The sequence below is a fragment of the Ornithodoros turicata genome, unplaced genomic scaffold (genome assembly GCF_037126465.1).
Source record: "Ornithodoros turicata isolate Travis unplaced genomic scaffold, ASM3712646v1 Chromosome15, whole genome shotgun sequence".
NCBI lineage: Eukaryota > Metazoa > Arthropoda > Arachnida > Ixodida > Argasidae > Ornithodoros > Ornithodoros turicata.
The window spans coordinates 3949592-3972705 of NW_026999318.1; the positions used below are offsets into that span (position 1 = coordinate 3949592).

Below are 23114 nucleotides of genomic sequence, written 5' to 3' on the forward strand. Positions count from 1 at the left end.
CGAGAGCGCATGTGTGGTGTTTCACACACAAAGCTAAGCCTAAATGAACTTAAAGTAATGACAGCCCTAAAGGCTGATTAAGTTTTACGTCACCGTGAAATCTAAGTCTACATTAATTAAGAACAACTAGTTGCTGTTAACCATTCTATATTTTTAACACAAGCTTTAATAATTTCTAGCTCATACACCATTTTAAAGGGAAGGAGCCGTGGAAATCAAGTAACTTAGGAGAAACACAGTTTGGAATAGCACCAAAATGTTACTCGAAGCCACAAAACACCAATGCAGATAGATGTTGCAGACAGGTTGTAAGTGTTATAAAAGTTGAAACAATGGAAGGATGTGAACACAGGAGGAGAGGAAGATGGCGCAATTGCTGGGACTACCAAAGAAGTTTAATGACATAAAAATGAGAAGCATGCTGCCAGTACAGCCATGTCTGCGTGCACCGTGCCGCGGAGAGGCTGATAAAAATCACAGGTGGTGAAAAGGTACATATTGAAAGACAATACAGAACAAGCCCCTACCTTTGTAGGCAACCAAAAACTTTTTGCAAGAGCGATAATGAGGGAGCACCTACACGTCCATTGATTCCATGTTTTTAATTTGGAATGCCTCGATTATCTCTCCTTTACATTTTGGATAACCCCTGCCAATAATCTGTACATCATATTATTGATAGGGGTTATACAAAATATGAAAGAACCAGGGGCTTATAATGTGAAAACACAGAATCAACTGCTGTGTAAGCATTCCCTCGTTATGGCTCTCCAAAGAAGTGTTTCGTTTCCTTCAGAGATCACTGCTAATTCTGTGTTTTCTGTTGTCGTATACCTTTCCATCAGCTGTGATTGTTGCTCTTTCTACCGGTCTCCTCACAGCATGGAGCATGCTGGCATAGCTCTACTGGGGGCCACTGCTTTTTGGTGGTAGTCTCACCAAATGTGTGACTTCATCTCCTGCTGTGTTCGCATCTTTTATTACCATTTTTGGGCAATGTACCAGCAGGGCCGACACCAAATCCTTGTAAGTGTTGCTGACATGCTTCTTTCGTACAAGATCAATGAAAAGTATACAAGTTCTATATGAATTCTGCAGCGGCATCGCCAGTCAGCACATCAGCAACACTTCCATGCCATTGTTAACAGCCTCTTTTGCATTGGTGTTTTGCACATTTTTGAGAAACCCTTTTTCTGGTATCTCGAATCACATTCCTCTTTTTCTCCCCAGGATGCCAATTTGTTCTCTGTCACAGCATAAATTCACAGGAGTAGTATAGAACCAGACGGCACAACAACCGAGCGGCATAAGAACCGAGCGCTATAACGACATCCTTTTTCTAATCCAAGATGGGCGATTTTAATCCAATTGTAAGCCAACACAATCCAGTTATAATCCAACACAATCCAGTTCTAAGCCAACACAAGCCAAATCCGAAGCCATCTGATTGGCCGCCATTAGCCCCGCCCACTTCACGTTGATTGGCCCATGCTAAGCCTACTGATCCTTGATTGGTTCACGATAGCTCTGCACCTTTTATGTTAATTACTTGACTCCGCCCTGCTTCCCGCTGATTGGTGCACGCCCGCCGTGCTAATTAACCGGATCCGCTGATTGGTCCTACTGTCCAGGCGCGGCCCGGCGGCAACGGCCACGCTGCGGCTTTATCTCAGATGTTCGAACTTACCCACGCCGATTGGCCCGGGCTAGCAGGTGGCCTACTGAACATAGCCTTCACCGGCGCCCGCCAGATGGCAGCGACTCCACTGCGGCTTTATCTCAGATGTTCAAACTTACCTTGTGGTGTGCAACTTTCCGCCCAGCTCCTTATTGGTTCTAGTTGGTCACAGCTCCCTCATAGGCTCCAACTCCGATGGGTCCATCTAACAGCAAGTGGTCACTGCTATTGATCCATTGAACTGCAAGCCACTCATTGGTCACTCACACTCATCTCTAGACGAGATAAATTTAACTGTGGGAGATTGTAACTTTTACCATAAGATAACTTTAGCGGGGGCTGGTAGGCTCTAATGGCTATTGGCCCGCGCTAACCGCATGCCTCCACCCTGATGCTCATTGGTTCAGAACGCGCATGCTCTGACGGCGCCGAAGAAGGTTCCCTACACATTTAATAGAAATTATGCTATTGGTCCAGCTGCGTCATAGGGCACGGCTTGGTTCTGCTGTGGCTGGCCCTGATGCTACTTACTTCGTGGCGCTACTCTTTAATGGCTCCACCCACATCGCATTGATTGGTCCATTGTAAGCCTACTGACTTCTAAGCCAGTCCACGCTAAGCCTACTGATCACTCTACCAGCGCTCTGATTGGCCGCTACCAATTGGCCCTCGTTCTAAGTCCACTGACACCAGATGGCATAACTCTTCACCAGCTCTGCCTACTTCATGCTGATTGGTCCATTCTAAGCCTACTGACTTCTAAGCCAAACCATGCTAAGCCTATTGATTGTCCCTTTCACACCAAAGCCTACCGATGTCTGGCCCTGATTGGTCCACGTTAAGCCTACTGAACAGTGATTGGCTAGCCTGTCGCTCCTAAACCACAATGCAGCAGCTTCAGACAAGACACACGACAATTGTTGATTTCAACCTTTATTTGGTACAACAGCCTGCTGGTCCAGCTGTGGGTTGGTTCAGCTGCATCAGAGAGATCCCGGTCATCTCTTGCGCTCATTGGTCACTCAGCTCCCTCGATAAACACCATATGGCTCATATAACTGCAAGGGCTCATTGGCCCATCGGACTACAAGCCTCTCATTGGTCACTTATGTCTAGAGCTCCCTAACAGGCTCCAACTGCTATCGGCTCATGCCTCCATCCGCGGCTGCTCACTGGTTCACAATGAAACTTTTTCACATGCTCTGCCCTACACAGACAAGAGATGGCGCCGCTTGTCTTTGCAAAGATGGACAGCTGCCATTGCATTGGTGACTCCTTTCTATCCAACTGGGTCATAGTTCTAGAGAGCCAGCGTTCTGAACAGCTTGCATACCGCCGCCTCCCGCTGTTCACATAGACGCGGTTGGAAATGAAAAAAAAAAAAGACATTTTCAGGGTACACATCTCAAAACACGCTCTACACAAGTAAAGTTGGCTTCCCCCGGTTGCATGCCTGCGTTAGGTGAAGCCCGTCCCATCTGGCTGCTCACTGGTTCACATGCTCTGCCCTACACATACAAGAGATGGCGTCGCTTGTCTTTGCAAAGATCGACAGCTGCCATTGCATTGGTGACTCATTTCTATCCAACTGGTTCATACTTCTAGAGAGCTAGCGTTCTGAACAGCTTACATGCCGCCGCCTCCCACTATTGACATAGCCACAGTTGGAAATGGGAACAAAAATTTTCTCAGGGTACACATCTCAAAACACACTCTACACGAGTAAAGTTGGCTTCCTCCGGTTGCATGCGTGCGTTAGGTCAAGCCCACCCCCTGACAACAAGCTTAGGATCGTTTAGAATGTGTGTGCTTTGCAGTTCAACCTAAAAATTGTTTCAATCAAGCAGAATGGCAAATGATGCAATGGAGCACGTTCATTCTTGAGAACGAATTTTGTGACAGAACATAAACAAAACAAAACATTTCAATGGGCAAAAAACTCATCGTGATGCTAATCAGCGAAGCCAGCACGCGTTCGAAATAAGCAAGAAGAAGCACATGATCGAGAAAACAATGATAGTTGATGCTGTGCAGAGAAGCTGGTTTGAGGGAAAAACAGCTTGTATGATCAATAAACCCTATAGAGCTTGGGCCTGTTTTTATTTTAGACAGCGCACTTCAACACGCGAAATTAAATAAATCGAGCAGAATGACAATAGCATAGTGGCGCTATGTGGTGAAGCTCAAGACGCACTGACACTCCAACGCTTATTAAACAATGCTATGCACGCACGTACTGAAGATAAAAAAAAAAAGACTCAACCCAAGCTGAGTGTGAAGAAACACAATTTCACATTGCTCCCCTCAGAATACTCTGTTCAAACATAGCCAGCGTACGCGACACAGCTCGCACTCCTGGAAGCACTCTTAGAAATATTAGGATGGTCGCACAATGAACGAGTTCATGTCGGAAAAAATGCGCTCACCTTCGCAGACGGGCACATAGATTCACGAGCACCATGCCGCAAATTTGAAACATGCGGCGCGTGGACAGCTCACGCGACTTTAGCCAGCCCGTGTTTACGCATATTGCAGTTTTAGACTTCAACATAAGAAATTAACTAAATCAAGCACAAAGCACAGTGATGCTATGTCGTGACTGACGCTCCAACGCTTATTAAACAATGCTATGCAGTGAAGCTTCGCACGTACTCAATGTTAAAAACGGACACTCAACCCAAACTGAGTATGAAGAAACACAATTTCAGATTGCTCTCTCCCCAAACATCCCTTGCACCTCCGCGTTCCTTCTCTATACTGGAAGCAGCAATACTAAGATCGTCGCACTATGAACAAGTTCATCAAGAAAAAGGGCTCACCTCATCACACCGGTATGACGCACGTAGATTCTTGTCGCGCGACGCGCTACAGCAGGGCACTAACTTCGGGCGCGTGGACAGCTCACACGATTTTAGCCTGCTCGCGCACACCTCACAACATGCGCCGACACACCAAAATACCGCGCACCTTCCTGGTTCACCACTTACCGTGCCAGCCGCAGGGAAAACTAGATAGCCGAATCACAGGCGCGTAACACACCCCTCCGGTTGGGACCATCTCTTTTATATCAGTGCTTGTTTCCGCAAGGGTGCAAGCCCGAGAAATTGGGTCACCGTGTAGATGTGTTGGAGCCATCTGTTTTATATCAAAAACGCACTTCCAGCCGTCATGGCCAAACTCTGCGGCGGATCCTAGCGGAAAAGAAATGTTGCGTCAAGGTGATGTAAATAGGCCTTCTCCGAGAAACTGCGTCACCTCGTAAATCATGTTTTCCGAGGCCGCACGTATTAAAACCAGTGATCACACCACGCTATGCGAAGGAAAAAAAATATTCTATAAGCCCACCTGCTCATTGCCGAAACAAGCTTTCTCTAACCAAGAACAAAGGGTTCGCTTATGCAGTTTCCAAGAAGTTCCAAATGTCCTTCGCAGCTAACGGGCGCGCATCACGGGCCGTTCCTGCGTGATTGTGTAAACAAAATCGCACCACCCTCCAAGGGCGCATTTGAGTTCCGTCCGTCGGTCGACTCTGGGTCAAGCGCACAACGAGGAAGGTGAGGAAAGTTCTCATTTTCAGTTCATTCGGCAGTATTTCCTGTTTTTAGAGGGGAAAATTGTCTTGTGTGGTGGAGAAGCTATATAGATATGTGATAAGGAGAAGGATTATATAGCACGTACTCATCGACTAAGCGACTATAGTTTGTGGAGAGCGCCACGCTATTTTAAAGCCATTTTATATCATATCCCAAACGTTCTGCGCGATCAAACAGCATTATGAAAAGAAGAAAACCGTTTCACGCATCACGGTGCGTGCGCGTTTCAGCGTGCTCAAACAAGTTCTGGCTATTAGTAAAAGTAGTAGTTTTGGGTTCCCAGGTGGGTTCTGCATGGTGTTTCCAGCGCATCAGGCAATGTTCTACAACAACGTAAACTGTTCTGCGCGATCAAAACAAGTCCCGCTCCCACGCGCGTGCCATATCATAACTTGTCTCAGCGTGCTCAAACAAGTTCTGGCTTTTGTGGTGAGACTCGTATGATGGTGCAGATTTGCAAGAAACACTGAAGAGATTCAAGGGCACACACTAACGCACGCATGCAACCGGGGGAAGCCAACTTTACTCGTGTAGAGTGTGTTTTGAGATGTGTACCCTGAGAATTTTTTTTTTTTTTCCCATTTCCAACTGTGGCTATGTGAATAGCGGAAGGCGGTGGCATGTAAGCTGTTCAGAACGCTAGCTCTCTAGAAGTATGAACCAGTTGGATAGAAATGAGTCACCAATGCAATGGCAGCTGTCCATCTTTGCAAAGACAAGCGACGCCATCTCTTGTATGTGTAGGGCAGAGAATGTGAAAAAGTTTCATTGTGAACCAGTAAGCAGCCAGATGAGACGGGCTTCACCTAACGCAGGCATGCAACCGGGGGAAGCCAACTTTACTTGTGTAGAGCGTGTTTTGAGATGTGTACCCTGAAAAATGTTTTTTTGTTTTCATTTCCAACGGCGCCTATGTGAACAGCGGGAGGCGGCGGCATGTAAGCTGTTCAGAACGCTGGCTCTCTAGAACTATGACCCAGTTGGATAGAAATGAGTCACCAATGCAATGGCAGCTGTCCATCTTTGCAAAGACAAGCGGCGCCATCTCTTGTCTGTGTAGGGCAGAGCATTTGAAAAAGTTTCATTGTGAACCAGTGAGCAGCCGCGGATGGAGGCATGGGCCGATAGCAGTTGGAGCCTGTTAGGGAGCTCTAGACATAAGTGACCAATGAGAGGCTTGTAGTCAGATGGGCCAATGAGCACTTGCAGTTAGATGAGCCATATGTTGTCTATCGAGGGAGCTGAGTGACCAATGAGCGCAAAGATGACCTGGATCTCTCTGATGCAGCTGAACCAACCCACAGCTGGGCCAGCAGGCTGTTGTACCAAATAAAGGTTGAAATCAACAATTGTCGTGTGTCTTGTCTGAAGCTGCTGAATTGTGGTTTAGGAGCGACAGGCTAGCCAATCACTGTTCAGTAGGCTTAACGTGGACCAATCAGGGCCAGACATCGGGAGGCTTTGGTGTGAAGGGACAATCAGTAGGCTTAGCGTGGTTCGGCTTAGAAGTCAGTAGGCTTAGAATGGACCAATCAGCATGAAGTAGGCAGAGCTGGTAAAGAGTTGCGCCATCTGGTGTCAGTGGACTTAGAACGAGGGCCAATTGGTAGCGGCCAATCAGAGCGCTGGTAGAGTGATCAGTAGGCTTAGCGTGGACTGGCTTAGAAGTCAGTAGGCTTAAAATGGACCAATCAATGAGAAGTGGGTGGAGTCATTAAAGAGTTGCGCCACAAAGTAAGTAGCATCAGGGCCAGCCACAGCAGAACCAAGCCGTGCCCTATGACGCAGCTGGACCAATAGCATAATTTCTATTAAATGTGTAGGGAACCTTCTTCGGCGCCGTCAGAGCAGGCGCGTAGTGAACCAATGAGCATCAGGGTGGAGGCATGCGGTTAGCACGGGCCAATAGCCGTTGGAGCCTACCAGCCGCCGCTAAAGTTATCTTATGGTAAAAGTTACAATCTCCCACAGTTATATTTATCTCGTCTAGAGATGAGTGTGAGTGACCAATGAGTGGCTTGCAGTTCAATGGATCAATAGCAGTGACCACTTGCTGTTAGATGGACCCATCGGAGTTGGAGCCTGTGAGGGAGCTGTGACCAACTAGAACCAATAAGGAGCTGGGTGAGCGGCCACGTGGTCAGATGAACCAATAACAGTTGGAATCTACCGAGGTAGCTGAGTGAGCGTGAGAGATGTCCACATAGAATTATGGACCAATGATCTCTCTGATGCAGCTGAACCTACCCACAGCTGGACCAGGACGCTGTTGTACCAAATAAAGCTTGAAATCAACAATTGTCGTGTGTCTTATCTGAAGCTGCTTAGGAGCGACAGGTAAGCCAATCACCGTTCAGTAGGCCTAGCGTGGACCAATCAGGGCCAGCCATCGGTAGGCTTAGAATAGGCCAATCAGCGTGAAGTGGGCGGAGCCAGTAAAGGGTTGCACCATCCGGTGTCAGTGGGCTTAGAACGGGCCAATCGGCAGGCTTACATTGGAAGGGTGATCAGTAGGCTTTGGCTTAGACGTCTGACTCAGACCAATCAGCATGAAGTGGGCGGCAAGTTGCACACCACAAGGTAAGTTTGAACATCTGAGATAAAGCCGCAGTGGAGTCGCTGCCATCTGGCGGGCGCCAGTGAAGGCTATGTTCAGTAGGCCACCCGCTAGCCTGGGCCAATCGGCATGGGTAAGTTCGAACATCTGAGATAAAGCCGCAGCGTGGCCGCTGCCGCCGCGCCGCGCCTGGACAGTAGGACCAATCACCGGAGCCGGTTAATTAGCACGGCGGGCGTGCACCAATCAGCGTGAAGCAGGGCGGAGTCAAGTAATTAACATATAAGGGGCGGAGCTATGGTGAACCAATCAAGGATCAGTAGGTTTAGCCTGGACCAATCAACGTGAAGTGGGAGGAGAAAGTAATTAGCATAAAGGGCTGGAGCTACAGTAAGCCAATCAACACTCAGTAGGCTTAGCATGGGCCAATCAGCATGAAGTGGGCGGAGCCAAGCCAACTAATTAGCATGGAGGAGCGGAGCTACGGTCAGCCAATCAAAGATCAGTAGGCTTAGCATGGGCCAATCAACGTGAAGAGGGCGGAGCTAATGGCGGCCAATCAGATGGCTTGGATTTGGCTTGTGTTGGCTTAGAACTGGATTGTGTTGGGTTATAACTGGATTGTGGTGGCTTACAATTGGATTAGAATCGGCCATCTTGGATTAGAAAAAGGATGTCGTTATAGCGCTCGGTTCTTATGCCGCTCTGTTCTTATGCCGTCTGGTTCTATACTACTCACAGGTACCTGTTCTGTATCTGCAGCACATGAAATATCAGACGGGTGGATTTCGAAGGCACCACCTTGTATAATGTAAAACCCCAAGGCTACGGGACACGAAGGGACAGACATCACATCAAGTCTCAAACACAGCTGAAAACTTTACTTTACAGACCAGAAATATATACACAACAGAGGGAAAGAAAAACACACAGTTGAGGACAAAGTGCCAGGTCAGTTTGGGAGAACAAGCAGTCTGCTCAAGGCCGGACCGAGGATTACGGATGGATTACAGACTGGTCCGCAATCCTCAGTCCGGCCTTGAGCAGACTGCTTGTTCTCACAAACTGACCTCCTATTTTGTCCTCAACTGTGTGTTTTTCTTTCCCTCTGTTGTGAATATATTTCGTGTCTGTAAAGTAAAGTTTTCAGCAGTGTTGGAGACTTTATGTTATGACTGTCCCTTCGTGTTCCCTAGTTTGGGGTTTTACGTTATGCAAGGTGCTGCCTTTGAAACCCACCCGTGTGATATTTCATGTGCTGCAGATACAGAACGCGTACGTGTGAATTTATGCAGTGACAGAGAACAAATTGTCATCTTGGGGAGAAAAACAGGAATGTGAATCGAGATACCAGAAAAGGGTTCCTCAAAAATGTGCAAAGCACCAAACTGAATGAAATTGGTTTCAAGAAATATGGAATAGTTAATAGCACTCTGCAACTGATCGTTCTTAATTGATGTGGATGTGAGATGTTGTGAACAATGTCAAGGCGGAGCACATCGTTCAGCTCTTTCAGTTTAAATAACAGTGTGTAATCTAGTCGTTGTAGCCAGTTGCTACTATCTAGTCACGAAGGTCTAGTCAAAGCAATAAAAAACTGTTGTCTTAATCCTGTAGTCTGGATCCTTTCCTTTCTTTTTTCTTAATAAACATATCCCCCCCCCCATTCAGGAACTTGTCAAAAAATTGCTAAACACCAAATGCAATAAATTCTGTCTTCCTGCTGTACTTTCTGACTGCTGTACACCTTCAGGAGTGTGATCAAAGGTAATTTATATTTGTATGTTCGGGTCAAGAACTGGTGCAGTTAGCCAGTACTGCAGGGAAACAGAATTGATTGCAACGGTGCTTCATTTTGGTGCATTTTTTTTGTGGGGGAGGTGGAACGTCCCCCCAACTCCCTGGGGCATCAAGTGACTCCCCCCATGGTGTCATTTGATGCCGGTAGGAGTCAAGACACATCCATGCTAGTCGGAGTCAAATGACTCCTCTTGATGGCATCAAATGACCCCCCTTTCTTGATGGAGTCGTAGTGACTCCAGGAGAAGGGTTATATATGTGGCAGGGTTTGACTCCCCCAAAGGGAGTCACCCTGACTCCCTTTTTTTTGAAAGTGTATGAGTAATTTCCCTCTTTGGTCGGGCGCAAAGAAGCTCGAGCCTGTGCGTTCCCATCGCTTCCTTGGTGTGGTCCTGGACTCGAATCTGCGCTGGGCTCGCCACATTAAGCACCTTGAAACAAAAGTGCAGCGATGGCTTCCTCCAATTCAACATCTTTCTGGCTTAGGCTGGGGCTGTGATCAACGCTCCCTTCTAGCCGTTCACGCGGCTTTGGTGAGTGCGACTGTGCTTTACAGCCTTCCAGTCTTGCACAGAGTTTCTACGACATCGTTAAATACCCTTCGGACCCTGTTCGCCCGAAGCCTCCGTCGCAGCGACGTTCACTTGGAGTTCCAAGAATGGCTGAAACACGGCAAGTCCTAGCTGAAGCTGGTGAACTCCCGGTGGAGGTCCCCTGTGAGTGGGAAACGGCTCGACACTTCCTGTGTGCGCATATTCCCCGTCACCCACTCGTCAGGAAAATTCGATACCGTCCTGAAAGTGATTTCCATCGCGTAGCGCAGAGGACACGCCAGGCTCTCACTGGCTTCGCACCACACCGCCGAACGCCCCCTGGTGCCGAGGGGTGTGGTGCGAAGCATGGCTGTGCCACCCACCTTCGCGCGTCTTCCTGACCTCCGGGACCGCAGAGATCAGAGACCGCAGTCCTTCGTGCCCGTTTTTATGCTCTCGTAGACGCGAAGTTTTCTCCCTCTGCCGCGCATACACCGATGGCGCACCTCGAAATGGCAAGTCCGCGTCGGCATTCGTCATCCCATCCGAAGGCGTAGTTGAAGGACGTCGCCTTTGGCATCATACCTCATCCACAGCTGCGGAACTCTATGCCATACTTTTCTTTCTGCAGCACATCGTCCACTTTACCCCACGGAATACGGTGGTCTTCACTGACTCAACATCTGCGCTGCAAGCACTTGAAAATTCTGGCATAGGAGGCTCCTCCGCACCGTTGGTTATGGATGTGTTAATGGCTTACAAACTTGTCTACGAAGCAAGGCACAGGCTCGTTCTTCAATGGGTTCCAGCCCATTGCGGTGTCGAGGGCAATGAACTGGCTGACAGCGCCGCCGAAGCAGCTCTCTCGTCTCGGAGACGGACGCGTGTTGCACTGCTGAGAGGAGATCGTCGGCCCGTACTTCGATGCCTCGTGGCTCCTCTGGCTACCAGCCAACGGACCGCTGACATTCTACCCCCCGCCATGCTGAGCAGAGTTGATCCAGCGCTCGCTTTCCGCATGCCTGCACATATCTCTCGTCAAGATGCCGCATTAGTTTGTAGCAGCCGACGGAAATGGACGACGAGCGCCGCCATGGACGTTTCGTCACGACGCGTATCTCGCGCATGATTTCCATTGAGCGCGCGTACCATCGTTTCTCTCAGTTGTGGCCTGGCTGCCACATTAAACAGTTCGCATTCAGCCTTGTCTGCTGGTCCTTCTGTACCCTACAGTTTGGTGACCCGAACGTTGCAGCGTACATGGCACAGCCACCAGCCCCTACCGCTTCCTCTGCCTCCGACGATGCCTCAGTGCCGTCGTCAATCCAGCACTACGCCATGCGGCTGCCGCCCTTCTGGAGCCACAATCCGGGCGTATGGTTCCTACAGGTGGAATGTCAGTTCGCTCTCGGGGGCATAACATCACAGCTGACCAAATTTCGCCATGTGGAGAGCGTACTGCCGCAAGATGTTGCCGCCCAAGTGGTCGACATCCTTTCCGCTCCACCCGCCGCCAACCAGTACGACGCGCTCAAGACCGCTGTCCTCGAGCGAACCACGGCTTCGGAACGCAAGCGCTTCCAAGAGCTCCTGTCTTCCGAAGATCTTGGCGACCGCCGTCCGTCTGAACTATTGCGACACATGCAGGGGCTGCTTGGCGAGCGAGCCCTTTCCTTCGATGCCAGCCTCCCCAAACAACTCTTCCTGCAGCGCTTACCAACAACCGTGCAGATGATCCTAGCGTCTGCGTCGACTCTGCCATTGCAAGAGCTTGCGGATCTTGCAGACAAGATCTTGGAGGTTTCCCTTCCGTCCATTTCAGCCGTGCCCGCCGCACCGCCCTTGCCTTCAGCTGTTTCCCCCGCGGCGTCTTCACCATCCGCCCAAGTCCGGCTAACTTCTCCGTCCGGGGACTCCATAGCCCAACTGCGCGAAGATTTTGGACGCCTCTCCGCCATGGTAGCGTCTGTCCTGTCATCGCGTGCGCCTTCCAACACAGACCCCGTTTCGCCCAGGCGTCGCGTCCCGCTCCCCCAGTCGACGCCGTTCACCTCGTCGGCCTCTGCAAGACGAGCCCATCGGCCCTTGCTGGTACCACCAGCGGTACGGCTCCGAGGCCCGTCGGTGCACGCGACCCTGTACTTGGACGGAAAACTTGCCCGGGGACCGTTAGCGGCTGCGACTGTCTCCACCATGCCTAGCAGCCGACTATGCTACGTCGTTGACCGGCCCTCAAAGACGCGCTTCCTCGTTGACACCGGCGCCGAAGTGAGCGTGCTCCCCGCTTCCGGAAGTGACAATCGTCGTCCAGCCATGTTCCATCTTACGGCTGTCAACAACACCGGCATTCCCGTCTTCCGACAGCTATCTGCCACCCTCGATCTGGGCCTTCGCAGAACGTTCCCGTGGCTGTTCCTTGTGGCCGGTGTCCGCCAAGCCATCCTGGGCGCCGACTTCTTACACCATTTCGGCTTATCTGTGGACGTCGCTCGCAAGCGCCTGATAGATACCTCCACCCATCTGTCAGTTCAGGCTCGCTCTGTTCACTCTGCGAGCCCTCTCAGCGGCATCTCCATTTCTGCCCTCCACTCGCCATACGCTGCCGTCCTCAAGGACTTTCCTAGTCTCACGCAACCACCAGATTGGTCGCGCCCAGTCGCACACGATGTCGTGCACCACATCCAGACCACCGGAGCACCCGCTTTCGCCCGGGCACGTCAGCTAGCTCCGGAGAAGCTCAAGATTGCAAAAGCGGAATTTGAGCACATGCTGTCCATCGGTGTAGCCAGACCTTCCTCCAGCAATTGGTCCTCCGCTTTGCACATGGTGCCCAAAAAGACCGGCGACTGGCGCCCCTGCGGTGATTACCGTGCGCTTAACCTTGTTACTGTGCCTGACCGTTACCCGCTCCCGCGGTTGCAAGCCTTCACGGTCAACCTCCACGGCACTACCCTCTATAGCAAAATAGACCTGATGAAAGCATATCACCAGATCCCCGTCGCCCCTGAAGACATCAAGAAAACCGCAATTACGACTCCGTTTGGGCTGTACGAGTTTCCGAGGATGCCGTTTGGTCTCCGCAACGCGGCCCAAACGTTTCAACGTTTCATAGACAGCGTCATCAGGGGCCTCCCCTTCGTATTCGCATACATTGACGACTTGCTTGTGGCCAGCTCGTCTCCAGAAGAGCACGAACATCATCTCCGCCTGCTCTTCTCACGCCTGGCCGCTCACGGCATTGTTGTCAATGTACAAAAATGCGAATTTGGCGTGTCATCCACAGAGTTCCTTGGGCACAAAGTCTCCCCGGAGGGCATAACACCGCTTCCCTCCAAGGTCGAGGCTATCTCCAACTTTCCCCAGCCCCAATCCATCCGGCAACTTCGGCGCTTCCTCGGCCTCATCAACTTCTACCGGCGCTTCATTCCGCACTGCGCAGAAACCCTCCGCCCCCTTGAAGCTCTTCTCACTCAGTCGAGCCGAGCTGCGAAGAAGTTGATGTGGAATTCTGACGCCGAATCGAGCTTCCTCAAGATCAAGGCCGACCTCGCCGCTTGCTCTCTACTTTGCCATCCCCGGCACGGCGCGCCGACTACACTCATGGTTGACGCCTCTGGTATAGCCGTCGGCGCGGTGCTGCAGCAGCAGATTGGCACAGCATGGCGCCCCATAGCCTTCTTCTCCAAAGCCCTCAAACCTACCGAGCAGCGCTACAGCACTTTTGGCCGAGAGTTGCTGGCCGCCTACCTCGCGGTCAGGCATTTCCGTTTCTTCCTGGAAGGTCGCGCTTTCTCCATCCTAACCGACCACAAGCCCTTGACCTAAGCTTTCCACTCTGCCAGCAGCCGGTATTCCCCAAGGGAGATTCGCCAGCTCGCCTATCTTGCTGAAATGTGCACAGATGTCAGGCATGTACCGGGGGAAGGAAACGCTCCAGCCGACGCCTTAAGTCGAGTTGCTGCCCTTTCTACCACCACGCAGCGCTTTTCGCACGAAGCCCTCGCTTCTGCCCAACTCCACGATGAAGAGCTGAAGCGCTTGCGCACAGCTAACCCCACCTCCCTCAAGCTGCAAGACCTCCCCATTCCCGGCACTTCCGTTACCATCTGTTGCGACACGTCGACTCCCCAACCTAGGCCTTTCGTCCCTGTCACGTGTCGCCGGGCCGTCTTCTCTTCTCTCCACGACTTGGCGCACCCTGGCATCCGGGCAACTCAGAAGCTTGTTGCGGACCGCTTTGTGTGGCCTTCGATCAACAGAGACGTCCGCGCCTGGGTTCGCTCCTGTCACCGCTGCCAGCGTGCGAAGGTCCACCGCCACACCTCCGTCCCCCTCGGGAAGTTCCAGCCTCCCGACGCGCGTTTCGACAACGTCCACCTTGATATAGTCGGCCCTCTCCCACCATCTGATGGCTGCCGCTATATCCTAACCGCTGTCGACCGCTTCACACGCTGGCCCGAGGCCACGCCGATGGCAGACGCCACCGCAGAGACAGTCGCCAACACCTTCGTCGCTTCATGGATCTGTAGAGCGAGAAATGAGGCGACCAGGCTCTACTGAGGTTGATGGGTTTAATGATGGTTAATGGCGATGAACCGAAAACGAAAGCTCGGGTCACGCGCAGTGCTGCGCGTAACCGATGGTTGTGCTGGTGATGATTATGACGCTGCTGGCGTCGACGAGGCGCTGGCGTCTAATATCCACAAGAAGGTCGAAATGGTGGAGGAAGTCGGCGCCAAGGATTGCGAAGGGGAGGTCGGCGATGGTAAAAACCCAACGAAATACTCTGCGCAGGCCGAGGTCAAGGGTGACGGAGCGTTGACCGTAAGTTGAGATGGTGGACTTGTTGACGGCCTGCAAAGCCAAGGCTGGTTGCCGGTGTCGTTTTTCTGCGGGGGTTGGTGGAACGACGCTCACGTCAGCCCCGGTATCCACCAGGAAGCGACAGCCGGACACGCGGTCCGTGATCCGGAAGAGCCGGCTGTTGTCGCCCCCAGCCATGCCAGCCGTTAATGGTTGGGGGGAGCGTTTCCCGGCCACGAGCAAGGGGCCTGGCAGTTCCTTGCGGCATCGCCGAATTTTCGATGATACCAGCAGAAGTGGTGCTGAGAGGGCGAAGGAGACCGTTGACGGGATGGCGAGCAGCGACGGCAAAACGGGCGCCGAGGGGAACGTGGTCGCTGCGGGGGAATGGCGTCCACCCGGTTCACCAGGGCCGCCACCGTAGTCTGGAGTTGCTGGAGCGACGTGCTGATGGCATTGATTGCAACGTCCACCGGTGGAGGGGAGGTGCGGGGGGCCAGGGCGGCAACGGCTCCTGGAGATGGAAGGCCAGCAAAATCCAGAAGGTGCTGCAATCGCCGCTCCTCCGAAGCAGATGTGCGGCGAATTAACTCGTCCCTTAAGGTGTCGTAGGGTAATTCGGGGTGAGGGTGGATGATTAGGTCGCGGACTTCCGCCGCAGCTTCGGGAGGAAGGTTTGCGATGGCGTGGCCAAACCTTGAGGCTTGAGAAGTGACGCGGCGTCCGTCGAAGAGAACCTCCGCCTGCGCGAACCACAGCTGAGGATCGGAGATGGAGAAAGGCGGCAGGCGGAGCGGTGCCACAGAAGCCTCGAGCGGTGGAAGTGGCGGTGGCCGGCTGGGAGGCGAAGAGCTGGTGGAGTGCTGGTCACCGTTCATGATGGTGGAACGCTAAGACATCACGTCCGGGTCACCAGTTGTAGAGCGAGAAATGAGGCGACCAGGCTCTACTGAGGTTGATGGGTTTAATGACGGTTAATGGCGATGAACCGAAAACGAAAGCTCGGGTCACGCGCAGTGCTGCGCGTAACCGATGGTTGTGCTGGTGATGATTATGACGCTGCTGCTACAGATCTCTCGGTTCGGCGTGCCGTCCCAGGTCACTACGGACCGCGGCCCACAGTTCGGGAGCGGTTTATTCAAGGGCCTCACCGACATCCTCGGGACAACTCGCGTCCGAACGACATCCTATCACCCTGCATCCAACGGCCTCGTAGAGCGCCTTCATCGCCACTTGAAGGCCGCCCTCGTCGCCCACGAAGATAGGGCACACTGGGTACACCACCTGCCTTTGGTGCTCCTCGGCATCCGCGCAGCCGTCAAGACCGACATCGGGTGCAGTGCGGCTGACCTTGTGTATGGCTGTGCTCTGCGTCTTCCAGCCGATTTCTTCGTGCCGCCCTCTCCCGACCCGTCCCCATCCCTCTACCTGGACCGCCTCCATCGGTTTTTCGCCACACTCCGACCCGTTGCCACCCGCGCTTCATCCACCCGCCGTGCTCACGTCCCCCAAGACCTGTCATCCGCAACGCACGTGTTCCTGCGCACGGACGCCGTGCGGAAGTCGCTCACGCCGCCCTATTCCGGTCCACATCCCGTTCTCGGTCGCCACGGCAAGAACTTACGCATCTCTATCAACGGCCGAGAGGACGTCGTTGCCGTCGACAGATTGAAGCCAGCCTACATAGACCATGCCACCGTCGACTCCTACACCACTGATTCCTCAGCCTGGAACGGTTTCCCTCCAACGCTTGGTGTCCCGGCATCAGCCAACTCTTCCCCAAACTGCCCGAAGCGCATCGAGAAACACGTCACGTGGGCCGACAGCTGCAAGCTGCCACTAGTGGGGGGCCATGTAGCAGCCGACGGAAATGGACGACGAGCGCCGCCATGGACGTTTCGTCACGACGCGTATCTCGCGCATGATTTCCATTGAGCGCGCGTACCATCGTTTCTCTCAGTTGTGGCCTGGCTGCCACATTAAACAGTTCGCATTCAGCCTTGTCTGCTGGTCCTTCTGTACCCTACAGGTTCATCGAATGCGCCTCGACGTGGCCTTCACAGCTCAGTGGCGCTACCGCTTGAGACAAGTTGTCTCTCCCCATTGCAGCCACTGCGGTGCTGTTGAAGATCTAGAGCAGATTCTTCTCCATTGCCAACACTACCAACCTTCCCGAACCGTACTCTCCGCATCCCTCAACGAGCTACACTCCCGTCCCCTCTCTCTCACAAAACTGCTTGGTCCCTGGTCACATCCAGCCACCAACGCTCTGCCCTCAAGGCTCTCTTCACCTTTCTGCACACCACAGGACTTCGATGCTTATTGTGAAGGGCTCATTATTTCATACCCCGCATCACCACCAGCAATGAGTAGAGTATCGCCCCCGGCGATGAAACTCCCCAGCCATCATCCCGTAATAAAGTTGTTGTTGTTGTTCACTCTCCGTATCCAAGCCTTAAATTTTGGCAGTGTCATTTATAAAATCCTCTACAATTTTTGAAAATTGAACCATCTGATCACTAACTCTGGCATTTCTAAGCTATCAAAGGCCATATGAGGACAGGGAAATGTTGTTTGGCTGTTCAAATCGGATCGGAGCTCAAAACTTGAGGCGTATCATTCGACACCGCCGCTTGATTGCGGGGTTCTGAGCCTTAAATTCTGACTGTACCACATGCTAAATCACTCACTGTGGCTTTTATAAGCTATCGAAAGCTATATGAGGACAGGAAAACTGTGTTTTGTTGTTGATATTGTATCGGAGCTTAAAACCTGAGGGGTATCATTCGTAACTGTTGCTTGACTGCAGGGTTCTGAGCCCTAAATTCTAACTGTATCACACATTAAATCACTCACTGAGGCTTGTATAAGCTATCGAAAGCTGCACGAGAATAGGAAAACGTCGTTCGGTTGTTGCAACTTGATCGGAGCTTAAAACCTGAGGGGTATCATTCGTAACTGCTGCTTGACCGAGGCGTTTTGAGCCCTAAATTCTAACTGTATCACACGTTAAATCACCCACTGAGGCTTTTTTATAAGCTATCGAAGACTAAGTGAGAGCAGATAAACGTTTTTTTTATTGTCCAAATTTGATCGGAGTATCATTCGGCACTGTTGCCTGCAAATCTTCCGAAATTGAACTTATTTAACTGATTCCACCACAGCTGAAACAGGGCGCGAATATTTTACTAAAAATTCGGCAGTACAAGCATCAAGAAACAAATTACTTACCGCCATGTGGTAATTAGTATGAAACAAGAAGCACAACACACACACACACATCCACACACGACAGCGTGAAACCGACGCCTGAGAACAACTGATGTCTTCATGCGCTGACCAGGGCACTACATTCATAGCCGCCGCCGCCGAGGCGTACGAACAACGACACAACGAATGATACCCCTCAGGATCTATTGCCTCCCGAAATGCTTTGGGGTCCACGCCGTGTGATGTCGAATTTACCAAACCTGAATGCCCTCGAGCTTCGGATAATCCAGCAGTCACATATCGGCTCACTGCAGCAATACACGCGGACAAAGAGTTGGAACATAGAAGAGACAAACCACCTGCAGCTCCCTTCTATGTTCAAACTCTTTGTGCGCGTCTATTGCCGCAGTGAGCCGATATGAACTTGTACCACTACCCCGCTTTGTCCCTCTTGTGCATTACATATCCAGCAGTCACGCCGGCAAAACTTTTGTTCTTACGAGGGCACGCCGGAGACACAGCATGACACGATGTCATCCGCAGAATCGTCGACGGAGGATTAATTGCCGTCATCGCCGTCCGCGTGGGAAACAGTCTTCATGTGTAATGAAAATGTTGAGAGTCTCACAGCGGAAATATGGTATTGCTTCTTCGGTTCAGGTGTCCTTGCGGCAAATGCGTGCTGATGCCGACGGCAGATGAATGCCTTTGTCGCCGCGAAATGAGGCGTTACTGAAGCAGCGCAGCGGTTGCATTTCCAGAAAGCTGTACTTTGAAATACTGTGGCTGGAGATTGAGGTGCTCCAGGTGTCCTACTGCTACATGAGCGAAAGCGACGACTACACTCTTATCAAAAACAGCGAAGTGGACAAGTGAGTTCACTCATGTGTGCCTTCAGTTTATTATCAGTACAGTTACATATCATCATTTTACGCTGTCCATGGTACGTGCAGTAAGTTTCGGTACGTTGCCTACAAACAGGTTATCAGGTGGCTCCGGGGACCATTAGGAAAGCACTGCAGAAAACTCCTCAAAGCATGTGCTCTACATGCCATAAGGGAAAACTTTCCTTTTGAAGCATACAAAGGTTTTTGGCTTTTTGACGTGTGATGCAGTAGGTGCTGTCTAGCCATGTGTATGTTTATTCGCTGTCACTGAGGTGAAGCTCTCACCTTTCTTTCAGGTGCTTGTGGGCAGCATTGAACACCTGCCATCTTGACAGAGGTACACTGGATGGTGAACACTGCTTGATCACAACAGTATCTCTTTCATGCACAATAGAGGTCTGTCATATATCCTTCTGGAGTAACCAGACAGCAACTACACAGTAAAATACATTCTACAGACATCAAAGCTGGGAAATATTGCTTTATTGATCACTGTGTTTATGAATGAACATGAATGCAACAACGCAGGGAAAAGAGTGATTTCTGGGCGTTGAGGCTTACATGTTTGTGTCGTCCCTAAGTGTGGTCTGCCTCGGCCAAATCTCGTTGTTTACGTCGTTTACAAATCGCCGTGGCCGTGTATGAATGAGAGAGTGAGTGAGAAAGATGTAAGAGAGAATGAGAAGAGCGTGGTTGGTTGTCCGTCCCCCCGTACTTGAGGCACTCAATGGCTCATGGGAAACGGCGTGCTGGTGTGTTGTAGTGGTAGCATATCTGACCTGAAATCAGAAGACCCAGGTTTGATTCCTGGCGTCAGCGCCTCTTTTCCCTGAGTTGTTGCATTCGTTGATTTCTGGGCGTTGAGGCTTACATGTTTGTGTGGTCCCTAAGTGTGGTCTGCCTCGGCCAAATCTCGTTGTTTACGTCGTTTACAAATCGCCCTGGTCGTGTATGAATGAGAGAGTGAGTGAATGAGAGAATGGGAATAGCGTGGTTGGTTGTCCGCCCCCCCCCCGTATTTGAGGCGCTCATGAGAAACGGCGTGCTGGTGTGGTGTAGTGGTAGCATATCTGACCGGAAATCAGAAGACCCAGGTTCGATTCCTGGCGTCAGCGCCTCTTTTCCCTGAGTTGTTGCATTCGTTTCTTTCTCTTCCTTTCAGTGCACAGGTGTTTGCTACAGACACGTTCCAGTCCATAAGCTCAAAGAGAACATAGGCTGTCACCGTGTCTATCAAACATCACGAGTTCATGACTTCATCAGTATGAGAAGGCCTCAGGTGGGGACATGCCAATGTCTTCAACCGAGGCTTCTCTTCAGAGGCATCCCTATAATTGACTCCATAAGCATGTGAAGAAAAATTTTAGACTTTTTCTGTGCACACCCATCTTTGTAACCCTTTCTCAATTTCTCATTATAAGTGTCCCATGTTTTCCCTCATACCAGTCCAATTGTAGTCATTGGTGCGGGCTCAGGGCTCTGCAGACCGCTATTATATCTCACTGTAGCTCACATCTTTGCAAGTTGTCGGTGTTTCACTCAGGAGATGATCTTCATCCTCTGCCAAGGAAAGATAATATGGTCATGGCTAAGTTTCTTCCCTATGCTCTTTATATCGAAACATGGTCCCTCATGGCTCTCATAGATGTTGATAGCGTGCCGGGTCAAACCTAGACACATTACCTGGAGTATACACTGTAGTATACACAGTATAAATACCTGTACCAAGTGTGTGTGTATATGTGTCTGTATCGTACCTGATGAAGGAATGACTGACTCTCTTCGAAAGCTTGTGTTTTAGTAAAATTATTTGAATTTCTCTATCTTATTCACTTGCGAGTGCTAGACTTTTCCATTTTTTGCCTGTTTCTACTCTATGCTCTGCAACACAGCCGTGAGTTCTGATAATCCTACCTGTGTCGCGAGAGGGAGTCTCCAACCTTTCTAGTAGGTGTTGTAGGTGAGATCACTTTAGTATTAATCGGCTCGAGTAACCAGAGAACCTGGTCAACAGCAAATACTACAAGGTGTCATTTGAATCTGTGCAAACGTAAGAGGCTATGAATTCACACCTTGGCTGCACTGGCCCCACTGAAAAGGATTGTCCCAGACAGCGAGATGTTCCCTGCAGCAATCTTGTTCACCTCTCGCTGACGTTTCCAAGATAAATTGCGTTCCGTTGGGCACTCAGCTTTTGCGGTGAGAAGTGTGACGTGAACATCGGAGCCGACTTTGTGCGATGCACAGTAAGTCCTGCATTTCTCAAACAGTTCTAACACTGGATGATGATGATGATTCGGGTTTTTATGGCGCATGAGCAACTAAGGCTATAATGCGCCAATACTGTGATATATGATCTCTTTACCAGTTAAAAGATAACGATGAATTTAAAACTGATATAAACATAAAAATATATGTGAATTCAGATATCTCTTAGGTATCCAGTGTCCCTAAAAAACTTGTAAACTCTGCTAAAACTTACCAGCGGCTCATCGCCCAGCAAAAGGCTGGGTGAAGAGGAATTCTATACTGGTAGAACTCAGAAAAATGAATTTGGCGATGATGTTCCTGGAGAGGGCAGCTGATCAGAATGTGAAGAATAGACAACTGCTCAGCACAGTGCACACACTGAGGTGGGTCCCTCTGGAGAGTTAAAAATCCATGTGTGAGATATGTGTGGCCGATACGCAGACGAGACATGACTATTTCATAAAGCCTCTCTTTGAAAACTCCTGCAGGCTTACCTACATTGCACTTGATCAAATGTAATTTATTATTTGCCTGTGTGTCCCAGTCATGTTGCCATTTTAAGTTAATTGCTCTACGCAAGGCAGACCTCAGATCCTGTGCTGGTACGTCAAAGGGGGTTATGTCACCTGAGAGTGCGTTGGTAGCCGCTGTGTCCGCGAGCTCGTTACCGGGTATCCCGACGTGGCTGGGCACCCAGCAAAGTGTCAAGGAAAGACCTGTGTTTATTATGCGGCTAGACAGGTGTTTTGCTCGCAGAACAAGGAGGTTTTTTGGTGGTTGCAGGCTACATATAGCCTGCAGGCAACTAAGTGAATCAGTATACACAACTGATGACCTGATGGAAAGTCGTAGTATATGATTAAGTGCCAAGATTACGCCATACACTTCTGCGGTGAAAATGGAAGTTGTGTTTGGCAATCGATGCGATCTACAAGATGTGTCTGTAACCATTGCACATGAGACACCGGTGTCCGTTCTGGAACCATCTGTGTAAAATGCGACATGGTCCCCAAAACCTTCTTTTATAGACAGAAACTCTTGCAGGAGTACGGCTGTGGGAGTTTCGTGTTTCTTGTACTGCAATAAAGATGTATTGTGTTCGGGCGGTGGTTGCCACGGAGCAATCCTCCCACTAGTTCCTACAGGCGTAGAATCGTACTCTGAAAAACCGTGTGTTTCAATTTCCTGCAGGATTCGTAAGCTGAAAGGAGGTGTACATGACGGTTTGTTAAGAAATAACTGTTTGCAGCGTGTCTGAGTAACACAAGAGAAAGCTGGGTGCTGTGGATAACTTCGTACTTTTAGTGCATATGTGGAGGCAAGGTAAAATCTCCGCCTTTCTAATGACCACTCGTTGCACTCCACATAGAGACTCTCGACCGGCGATGTGCGAAACGCTCCCAAGACCAGTCGCAGTCCCTGGTGGTGGACAGGGTCTAGAACTCTCAAGACGGACTTTCGTGCAGAGCCGTACACGACAGATCCATAGTCAAGCTTGGAACGGATGCAAGATGTGTAGATGCGACGCAGAACCTCACGGTCTGCACCCCGGGATCTATGTGACAAGATTTTGAGAATGTTCAGCGATTTCCCACATTTACTTTTTAGGTTCCTTATGTGAGGGTTGAAAGTGAGCTTGCGGTCAAAAAGTATACCCAGGAATTTATGCTCAGATTTGACCGTAATATCTTGGCCATTCATTTTAAGTTCTGGCTCAGGAAACATACCCCTTACTCTTGAGAAGGGTACGCAAACCGTTTTCTCAGGTGAGAAATTAAATCCATTCTCAGATGACCATTTTGC

At 50.6% G+C, this 23114-nt stretch overlaps 2 protein-coding genes and 2 non-coding genes across 4 annotated transcripts; all 4 read left to right on the plus strand.

The window, feature by feature from the left end:
• The first annotated feature begins 11235 nt into the window (after positions 1-11235).
• Positions 11236-13986, plus strand: LOC135372486 (uncharacterized). The gene has a single exon (XM_064606093.1). It carries the CDS (start codon positions 11236-11238, stop codon positions 13984-13986), a length of 2751 nt encoding a protein of 916 aa, XP_064462163.1.
• Positions 13987-15996: 2010 nt separating this feature from the next.
• LOC135372488 (uncharacterized) lies at positions 15997-16899 on the plus strand. Its single transcript, XM_064606097.1, has one exon. The coding sequence runs from the start codon at positions 15997-15999 to the stop codon at positions 16897-16899; it is 903 nt and encodes a 300-aa protein (XP_064462167.1).
• Positions 16900-19809: 2910 nt separating this feature from the next.
• Trnas-uga (transfer RNA serine (anticodon UGA)) lies at positions 19810-19880 on the plus strand. The gene has a single exon. It is a non-coding gene; the product is annotated as a tRNA-Ser (tRNA).
• Positions 19881-20105: 225 nt separating this feature from the next.
• Positions 20106-20176, plus strand: Trnas-gga (transfer RNA serine (anticodon GGA)). The gene has a single exon. It is a non-coding gene; the product is annotated as a tRNA-Ser (tRNA).
• Positions 20177-23114: the final 2938 nt, after the last annotated feature.